The 10,336-nt window shown below is 46.9% G+C and overlaps 1 protein-coding gene across 3 annotated transcripts; it reads left to right on the top strand.

Moving 5' to 3' along the window:
- The first annotated feature begins 3,246 nt into the window (after nucleotides 1-3,246).
- On the top strand, nucleotides 3,247-8,534 carry LOC136518141 (uncharacterized). Of its 3 annotated transcripts, none has more exons than XR_010774430.1 (5): nucleotides 3,247-3,295; nucleotides 4,512-4,585; nucleotides 5,599-5,784; nucleotides 6,353-7,206; nucleotides 7,831-8,534. XR_010774430.1 is itself a non-coding variant. In XM_066511809.1 (4 exons), the coding sequence occupies exon 4, from the start codon at nucleotides 6,462-6,464 to the stop codon at nucleotides 7,131-7,133; it is 672 nt and encodes a 223-aa protein (XP_066367906.1). In that variant the 5' UTR covers nucleotides 3,247-3,295; nucleotides 4,512-4,585; nucleotides 5,599-5,784; nucleotides 6,356-6,461; the 3' UTR covers nucleotides 7,134-7,815. The 3 variants fall into 3 exon arrangements, 1 of the variants encoding a protein (XP_066367906.1); XR_010774429.1 differs by having other exon boundaries at nucleotides 6,356-7,206; XM_066511809.1 differs by lacking the exon at nucleotides 7,831-8,534 and having other exon boundaries at nucleotides 6,356-7,815.
- The last annotated feature ends 1,802 nt before the right edge of the window (nucleotides 8,535-10,336 follow it).

A 10,336-nucleotide genomic window follows, 5' to 3' on the forward strand; every position in this document is an offset into this window, starting at 1 on the left:
TATTAAAATATGAAATAATATGCTTAGAGCTAGCTCATAAGTCACCACGATAGTAGCACTAGTATTCAATGAGAATAAATGTTGTTTGTAGGTAGGAGTATAAGTGAAGTATTTGCCCTTTTGATGTCTATTAAAGTTAACCTTAAGTGCTCTAGAATTGTTAGATGATATTTTCTAGTATTAATTACTTAAAAGAAGTTATTGTAAACAAGTTCATCAATGGGATGGGCATGGGAGTATGCTTGGGATCCAAATGGAAGAAAGTCCCACACGCGGTGTGAATCACATGTTCTACCTAGTTATCGGTGATTATACACCTGTAGTATGTTCATACTAGTGAAAAATACAAATTAATCATTGCTTGCAAAAAAAATAAAGAGTAATTTGTACAATGTAACAAGAAATTGTTCCTCTCTTTCCAAAATAAGACGGAAAGCTGGTGAAACCAGTTTCAACTCCTTTGGCTGTGTTGTAAGCCGAAGCTAGTAGAGGCCTTTCCAAACGCTAGAGTGACGCTTGTGTTTGTGGTTGGTCCCAAATGAAGGACCACATTGCGATTAACAATCTTTCTGGGGGTGTAGAAACAAGATCAGACGAAGTGAAACACGATCCAGGAACTGAAGGCACCCACCAAACGTGGAAAGCGACGGCGGAATCTTAGGGTGCGCCGCTGGTGCCTTCGGTGCAGAAGTGCCTTGCGACGCGTGGAGTACTGGAGTAGTGGCGTGGACTCCCCAAGCCGGCAGTTGCCGTAGTGGGCACGAGGTTTTGAACCAAACCCGTAACGGCTCCTGCTCCGTCCGATCGATCGAGGCCGGAGCGTACGGCGCGTCCGATCCCTCGCGCGTCGGCCGTCGCGTCGCGCCGCCGCAGCCGCTTGGAGTCTGGCACTTGCCGGCACGGTGGCCCGGTGCCTCGGCCTGGTCTTGTCTGGTCTTCTTGCGCTCTACACCTCGGTGTTGCCAAGGTCAAACTGCTGTGCGGCTGCGATCCGTCGGCTCTCCACCGCCCCGTTGGTTTGGGGCCTTTTCGCTTGAGACGGCTTATCAGCTCATTTTTTTCTCACACTAAATCAGCTTCAGCCGATTTATCAGCCGATTTTAATACCGACCGAAAAGGCCCTCGGCTTGCTTGATTGTTTGTTTCTCGGCGTGAGCCGGACGCTGACGTCAAGCATACCGAGGTTTTGTTCGGATCTTAGAAGTTGTTTGACTTTGACAAACCGGAGACAATCTAAACAAGGCCAAATTAAAGTTGTCCGTTTGTCACAGAGTTTGTTCGAATCGTGAAGGACGAATGAACGAGACGTACACTCATGTGCTAATCTCAGTGGCATTCCTAGTCCAGTAGTTCTAAGACTCTTACTAGCTCGTACTGCATATATGGATTCATGCAAAGCCTGTTTGGATGGTGACCTGCCAGGCATGTTCTTTACCAGGCATCAATCCTGACCACCATCGAAATCGACGATCTGGATCTGATGACTGACAGGCAACCTTGCCTGGCATTGAAACCAAACAGGCACTGAATTAGAATTTTGGAATAGTCTTGCCATCAATAGCCATAGATATTGTGAGATAACTCTTGCAGTCTAGTGAGAACCAACCAGATCAAACATGTATCACACCAACTATTTCTACATGCATTATTCTTTTTTGAAAAAACTACATGCATTATTTCATCACCAAAAATGCTCTAAATCATGAGAGGATCCAGCGGTAGGACGGGCGGGGCTCGAGCCCCCTCTACCGGCTCCCGCATAATGGAGCTCTCCTTGAGCTCCTCCATTTATCTGGACAAAGATGGGAGAAAAAGAGAGAGGAAGAAGAAAGGAAGGACGAAGAGAGAAGAAGAAATGGGAGGAAGAAGCAAGCCCCTCCTTGTATTCAGGTTGCGTCCGCTACTACTCTAAATGTATTCCTCTCTGTTGTATCTACCGGCGATAAGAATGGGAGGGGACCCATTCTTTTTCCCGCAGATTTTATTTCTAGTTGTTTAGGGTTTAGTTCAAATAAATCTTTCGGAAAAATCATATGATTTTTGGTCGGAATCATGTTTCCTGCGATGACTTCGGTGATTATCACGACGAGATCGTCGTTGCATGCGTCTATTTCATCGGCAAGTGACCTTTTTATGATCTTTATCTGCAAGGAGAGGGGCGCTTCTGGGCACTCCCAACGAGGACAATTACTCCGGGTTATCAATCTCATCGTTCATGATCACGGAGAGGAAATCAAGGTTTGGAGATGATAAATCTGCATCCTATGTTGTATCCGACGATGCAACTACCAATATTCTTTCATCGATATAGATGCATTTTGGACTGGTTTCGAAGTGTTGGATCTTACGGCATGTCTAATATTTTGGGGCTAATCGTTGGATTCGGCATAAGGACCCACTTTGGCTCCGGCGTTCGAGGAAAGCCATTGGAAAAGAAGACGATGGAAGAATCTGGATAGCATATTATGCATTTTTTTATTTCAAAAATTTTATGTGTAATTTAGGAACGTACCATGCCAAAATTTAATATAGGGCATGTTCGGCTAGTATTAAAGCCGGCTGAAGTTGTTTTTGTTACTAGAGAAAATACTGTACACTCATCTCATACATTCATTCGTGGGATCAATGTGCTTAACCCAAACGTTCCAGCAGGATTCTTCTTTTCGGATATACCAATGGGCTTGTCCGAGCACGGTCCGCCCGGGCCGGCCTGGGATGGCGCGGTGGCTGGTCAGGGCCGAAAGGGCCACCGCCGAGCGCGGCATGCTGACTTGCAGAGTTTTTTAGCCTTTTGGGTCGTTGTGGTCGCCTGGTCGGCTGCCAGTTCCCTGTGCCCAGCGCCCCACCCGTGTCGTTGTGACTCGCGAGGGGTCTTCCAGTCTTCCTGTCCTTCCATTCTTCGAGCGCGCCCCGCAGACTCGCAGAGCCCGCGGGAATTGCCGAAGAAACCTCCGGTCTCCCTGTGCATTCTCGCTCGGTCGCTCCTGAATCTGACGTCTGACCTGTTGCACAGCGCTGCCGCCAGCAACGCAATGCTGCGTCGGCTCATCTCACGCCGGGCTCAGTCAGACAACCAGACGCGGACTCGTGTCAGGATGAGAGCTTGTCCCCTCTCTCCTCGATCTCCTTTCCCCCTCCGGCCCTCCATGAGCAACGTGACATCTGCTCCCAAGGCAAGCAGGGTAGCAATTTCGGTCTTGTTGGATGATCAGGTTTCGCTTTAGGATGCAATCCAGGCGTTCGATGGTATTCCTCTGAGAAGAGGCCTGCGTTCGGTCCGGTCTTCAGCTCGGAGGTATGAGCTGCTAAAGTCATCGCAGAGCTGCTCTGCTCCCTTTCTAAATCCGATACCACAGCTGTAGAGTCGGAGTGTCTCGCTTGCCTGTAGTAGTTGATTCCTCATCATGCCCATCGGTTGACTTGTATCTGCTTGCTTGTGTGGTGCAAAACTGCAAAATGCAATACTGTCGGTTTGCTACGATTACCCCTTGCCTTTAAGAACCAATTCTGGTCATTGGTTGTTTTGTCCACTGTCCTTTGGTGGACCAGTATTTCTGCTGTGAAAGTAACGAGATTTTAGCCTGGTATTTTGTCCAGTTAAATTCATGTTTTTCATTTACAGGAAAGACAGTTTGAAGCCAAAATTGCGCTTTGATATTATTTGCTAAAACAGAGTAATAAAATGCAATTATATAGTGTTTTATTTTCCTTAAAAACTGCTGATTGCTCAAAAATGGACTGCAAAGGAACCATAGCAATATGTCGTGTGAAGCACTGATCCAATAGCTCCAGATTTTGAACAAATTTACTACTTCTCATTGGTGACAATGATCTGCATTGAGTAACCCGCTTCTTGCACTTCCATTTAATTTAGTTTTTTGTATAGTACATGCTCAGTTTGTCCAACACCGGTTGAGATGGTTTGGACATGTCCAACGGAGACCTCCAGAGGCATCGGTGCGTAGTGGAATCCTAGGCCAGGATAGTAACGTGAAGAGAGGTAGAGGAAGACCGAAGTTGACTTGGATAGAGGCAATAAAAGGAGACTTGAAAGGATGGAATATACCAAAAGACTTAGCCTTAGGTAGGAGTGCTTGGAAGACAGCTATTCACGTGCCTGAACCTTGATTGTTTCTGCTGGGTTTCAACTCTAGCCTACCCCAACTTGTTTGGGACTTAAAGGCTTTGTTGTTTGTTGTTGTTGTATAGTACATGCTCACCTAGGTGATTTAAGTGATTGTCCTTATATCATTAGAACACTGGATTTCAGTCCAGAACAATTGAAGCGGAAACACTTTTTGTTCAGGTAACATAATGAGCTTCCTTTACAGAAGTATTGCATCCCGGTTCGATGTACTAGTGTACTTGCTGGTGATCCCTCTTTTTTTTGTATTCTTAGCTTACAAGGCACATATGAACTGTATTGGTAGATATTTTACTTTACATTTGATGCATCTATGTACATTCTGTGCTGCTGATTAATTTTTTCCTTTTATGGTAGCCTCTTCCAGGGGATGTTCATCATCCTTTCTACGGCAATACCTCAGTTCAAGGCCAACTATGTAATGGCTTGACTCTTTAGTTGGTGAGCCAACTCTCTCGTGCTTCACTCACAACTTTCTTCCATTCTACTAGTAGACATGTAGTTCTGAATTCTGATTATGACATCGTGACATCTATTCTGCTTTCTGATCATGAGCTTTCTGTTACATTGATTCATTAACGTACACATCAGTGCAGATCAATTTAGAGCTATAGACTAGGGCATTTATATGTTAAGGTTGGTTGGTTGGTTGTTACACTGGAGAAATCATTATCCAGCTGTACCTTAGCGATGTACTTAGCTTAATATCAACCGCCAGATGGCCGCTAGGTACTTGTGTCTGCTCACTCTTGTGCTTTACTCTCCACTGTGATCCAAGCTGACAGAAATAAAGCAAAACGGATCACATCTGAAACAGCAAGCTTCAAAACGGAGTTGGCAGTAAATTGATGCTTTTATTGCTGGTAATTTTGACCCATGTTCTATGGCTTTTTTTTATTATTTCGGAATTGATTTGGACATGTAAGGAAGGGTAGGCCTGGTGCAGTGGTGAGAACTGTCTCACTGAGTCACCAGGTCACGGGTTCGAAGCAGCCTCTCCGCAGATTTTGCGGGGAGAAGGCTTGCCTCGGTTTTTCCCTTCCCCAGACCCCACTCATGTGGGAGCCTCCGGCACTGGGTCTGGCCTTTTTTTTTTATTTGGACATGTAAACCTTTTACCAGGTCCATAAATCTGAATCTGTCCACATGTACTAACAAAACTGTAGGATAATTCTCTTATGTAAAGAAGCCTTAGATACATAATGTGTCAATAGCAGACATTATTAAATACAAAATGAAAGGATTGGTTGTAGATTTGGGAGAGCTTGCTGTACAGTTTCAATATTCACCAAGATCTAATTGTGTTGGGCTAGCCATAAGTTGTTGCGCTGTCGCTGTTGAAGTAATTCCTCAATGAATTCTCTTTTAAGCATAGCAGTCTTCCAAGTGTGGGAACATCCATCTATGGAGATAGCCTTACATGTCAAGATATTTACCTATTGAGCCTCCGACAGATTGGAGAGATCACTCGCTTTCATAACTGCTGTGACCTGAGAAGTGGAGAGGACAACAAAAGCTAAAAGCAATGGCTCACCTGATCTACTGAGACTTGTTGTTGCTGCTGCTGCTGCTGCTTGCGTAATCCGCCGACAGGAACACTGGTTTTTTCCTTACAAGAACAATTGCAACTGTGTGGACAGGTGTGTTTCAAAACCTATCTTGTATAGCTTTTTATTTTTGGATTCTCTCATTGGCAGCTCTAGATCAACCTTATTTGTCTCTTTGTACTTCCTTTGTATTGCTTCGAGAAATTGTTTGATCATCTTGAACCTAGTCCAAGAACATCTGAAAAGAAATTTTGGAATTAGGCTTACAGGCGTGCACACCGCGCCAATGGGGTCTCATTATTTCCTTAGCAGAGCCTAGAATCATGTGCTACCTTTTGAGCAGGCACAGAGAAGCATCATCTTAGTTGGGTCACAGAGCTACACTACACGAAAAGGAACAGCCGAAACTATATACATAAGCGCAGAAGTAGACACGCATGCGTGCGTGTACAAAGATTCTGAAATAAACAAGTGTTAGATTTTTTATATGCATATATATAAGAATATGGCAAAGATGGGGGCGTTGTCAAATGCCAATAACTCCTCCCGTTGCCTGGCCCACCAACCGGATTACATTACAAAAATGGTAAAGCTAAGCTCTTCCTTGATGCCCAAGCGGTTGGCCCTTCACTCTGACAACACCTTTGTGATATGGTACCAGCAGTCACAGCAGCACAAGGAAGAGGGAGGGAGTCTGCGGGACTCGTCATTACAGCCTTTTCCCCGGGCACCACCCCAGCCGCACAGCTCACTCCAGCCGAAAGCACGCCATGGCAGAGGAGAAGAAGAGGCACAAGCACAAACACAAGGAGAAGGAGAAGGAGAAGCAGTCGGGCGGCACCGGCAAGGAGCAGGCGGCGCACTTCAAGCCGTGCGCCGACGTGAAGGGCATCCGGTTCGGGGGCCAGTTCATCGTGAAGTCGTTCACGGTGCGGCGGGCGTCGCCTCTGGAGCTGCTGCGGCTGCTGGACATCCCGCCGTCTTACCTGAGCGAGTGCCAGAGCCTGCCGTTCCCGTCCACCACCACCTACATGCCCACCAGCTTCACCATCCTGGCGCACCAGGCGTGGCACACGCTGACGCTGGGCCTGGGCACCAAGAAGTCCAAGGTGGTGCTCTTCGTGTTCGAGTCCGAGAGCATGAAGGCGGCCGTGGACCAGCTGTGGCCCGCCATGATCCCGCTCGGGGACGTGAACAAGAAGCTCATCCGTGGGCTCACGGGCAGCGAGATGGCACGGTTCAAGTTCCGGAAGGGCTGCCTCACCATCTACGTCTACGCCGTGCGGCGGCTCGGCGCGGCCGGGTTCATGCGCACCGATGACCTCAGGCGGATACTGCAGTCGGTCGTGGAGCTCAAGGACTTCCTGGACCACACCGCCATGCTCGCCATCCCGAGCCAGAAGAGCATCACTCTGCAATCCCGGACAGCGGTGGCTCACTGAGATCACAGGGCATCTCCTTCCTCTGATCTGACGACGGCACAAGAACCTCGATCGGTTCAGCATCGCAGAACAGGTACGGTCAGCTTGTAGTTGTAATCTTCAGAGGGCCTCAATTTTTTTTTAATCTCCCAGTTCGATTCGTTTGTTCAGTGTCGGTGCAAGTGTTCACCTCCTCAGCTGGGAGCAGCTGTACAGATCTGTTGAGCAAAAAGTGTTTTAGCAAATCAAGCATAGGTTTTTTTTTCCTTTTCTTTTGTCCCAAAGGCAATTTTCCTTGAATGGATCTTACTTACATGTTGGTATACTGGATCCATCAATGAAGCCATCTGTTCTAGTGGCACTTTCTGGACATACTGGGCAGCACTTGCTGCTGAGTGCTGTAGGTATAGCTACGGTACAGTACAGTGTTTGGAATTTTGGCGCTCCTACTCCTACCGTGCCTTTCCTCTCTAGTACACTCATTGTTCCACAGCATTGTGAACTCCTTTTGGCCCGTTCGGCTTGTTCTTATTGTTTCTTGAACAGTGTTTTTCTCTCACAACAATTCAATCAGAATATTATTTTTTAGCCAGTTTCAGCCAAGATTCAGATTAGCGAACGGGGCTAAAAGAGTGTTTTTGGAATTTGGTACTAGAATTGCACCCAATTGCGTACTCTATTGCACAGCTGGTTTCTCAGGGTTACTGTTGCTTGTTAGGATTGCCAAATGGAGCTGTCAGTGTTCACTTCGGAAAAGAAAATGGAGCTGCCAGAGGAAGGTGAATCCTACAGGATCTCAGAGAAAGTGAATGCTATTAGCTCTCTCTTTTGTGAGGAGCTCTTATCTTTTTATGTGGAAGTAGCCATCATGTAATGTAACTGGTAGAAAGAGATGTATATATGCTATCTTTTGACCTGTTGGAGGGGGTGACACCAATCTTTTCGAGCATTTGTTTTGCTCCATGCTCCCCTGCGGCTGAAAATTTTGACCGAGAGCCCAGAGAGAAATAGGCCCGGCCCCGGCGGGACAGATGCTGCGGGTGCTGCCGCCATGATCATGGGGGAGGTAAAGTTAGAGGGTGTTTGGTTGTCCTTCTAAATTTTAGGCTATGTTTGGTTGGGTTTTTGGCTTTGGCTTTTGGCTCCAAAAGCCAAAAGTCTAACCAAAGGGGCTGTTTTTGGAGGGTGCTTTTTCAGAAGCAGCTGCTTTTCCGTAGTTCATTTTTAAAAGCTGGTTTAATTCTGCTTTTGGCTTTTGGCTTTCTGCTTTTCGAAATTGGTGGAATAAAAAGCTCTTCCATAGTTGTTTCAAGAGAGATAAAGATAAAAGGTATATTTTATACTTGTTTAACCAAACAGCTTTCAGCTTTTCTACAGCTCACAGCCCACAGCAGCTTTTCTATAGCTCACAGCCCACAGCAGCTTTTTTCCACAGCCACAGCTCAACCAAACAGGGCCTTAGTCGTTGTTTTATCGGACGTTTGACATATATATGGATTATTAAATATAGACTACTTACAAAACTAATTACATAGTTTATGATTAATTTGTGAAACGAATCGTGTGAACCTAATTAGTTCATGATTTGACAATATTTTGCTACAGTAAATATATGCTAATGACGGATTAATTAGGCTTAAAAAATTTATCTCGTGGAGTATTAACGGATTATGTAATTTGTTTTTTTATTAGTATCTAAATATTCTATGCAACTTTCTTTCGATACATCTCCTAAATTTTAGTAATCGGATCAAGACACCCCCTTAGTTGTACAGGACACTCGATTTAGTGACGTGCATGATGAGTGGTTGAGCGGCATGGCATGGCATGGGCCACCCACTACGCCCGCCCATAAATCATGAGCAACAAAGCCGTCTCCGGGTCGCCCGGTGCGAAAGGACGGTGCAGTCCCTACTGCAACCTGCTTCTCGGATCATCGCTTTTTAGTAGTCCTTGCCTCCTTTGGATCCCCCTTTGGTGTTAATGAAGCACCAAGATTGTACTGCTAAATCAATAAATCATTGCCTACCGCAGCTTGCACCCAAGCTTATCGAAGCTGAAGTGTAGCCAAATAACAGGATTCCGCACCGTTTCTACTCAATCCGTGTGGAAAAAGAACTGAATCATACCAAACAGGACCTGGACCTGGAAGCGTTTATGTACATGCTGAAGTCGTTGTACCAGTCTTGGGTACGAAGAGATTATACTAATGAATGTGTCCTTATCTGAACATGGATCGAGATCGTAGTCCTCCAGCGACCGACGCAGCGAAACATCTCAGCATGACAGCGCCGCAATTTGGCAGCTCGTGTATATAATGGCTCCGTTTGGCTTACCTCATATTCGGCTTGTTCGGCTTGTTTTTTCATTCGAAACATTATTTTTCTTTCACAACAATTCAACCAGAACTGTGTTTTTCAGTCTCAGTTTCAGCCAAAATTTAACGAGCCCAACAGGGCCCTGTAGCCGAGCGGTAGCTAGCAGCTGGCTGATGGGGTGCGTTGGCAGCGTTGCGAGGTTTGGCATTTGCCGAGCCATCCCTCCCCGTCCCCGGCATGCCCAGCTAATTTCTGGCGCACCGGGTTTACGCCGAAAAAGCCGAGCGAGGGGGACACCGGACACACCAGCCTGATTGACTCCCGGTCCCGGCCGCATGCTCTCGATCATCGTCTTCCAAACCGTGGCGATGCATGGGAGAGCTTCAATTCCAATCATGCCGCCGGGGTCCCGCCGGGCGCGAGCCGACCGGGCAGGGAAAGCAGATCGAGACGTATTTATGCGCTCATGTGGCGGTGCATGGGCAACCGCCTGCCGGCCTTGGCTGGCTGGCGCGTCGCGAGCCCGGAGCCCATGGCTGGTGGCTGGCACACTGGCACTGGCGCGCGCATGTTCTGGTGCTGCCGCTGGGGCCTAGGGGCTGGGGCCGGTCCTTCGGCTTTCGCAGGCGCCCTTCCAATCGCGGAAGACTTTTCTGCCTGCCTCTCCTTGTTCTCGTGCTGTTTTGGGGGTTGACAACGAGCTCTGGTACGGTTGGTCTCATGGCCTCGAGTGGGGAGAATTTTTTTTAATTTTAACATTTTTTGATAACTAATTTTAAATCTAACGATACAAGTTTTTAAAAAAAAACTAACATTTTTTGTCGCGCCTATTGTCCTGGCGCGGCCAAATGTCTGTGTCGCGCCATACATGGTGGCGTAGCAGAGGTCTGACGTGGCGACGACCGG

This window comes from Miscanthus floridulus, chromosome 17, assembly GCF_019320115.1.
Source record: "Miscanthus floridulus cultivar M001 chromosome 17, ASM1932011v1, whole genome shotgun sequence".
Classification (NCBI taxonomy): domain Eukaryota; kingdom Viridiplantae; phylum Streptophyta; class Magnoliopsida; order Poales; family Poaceae; genus Miscanthus; species Miscanthus floridulus.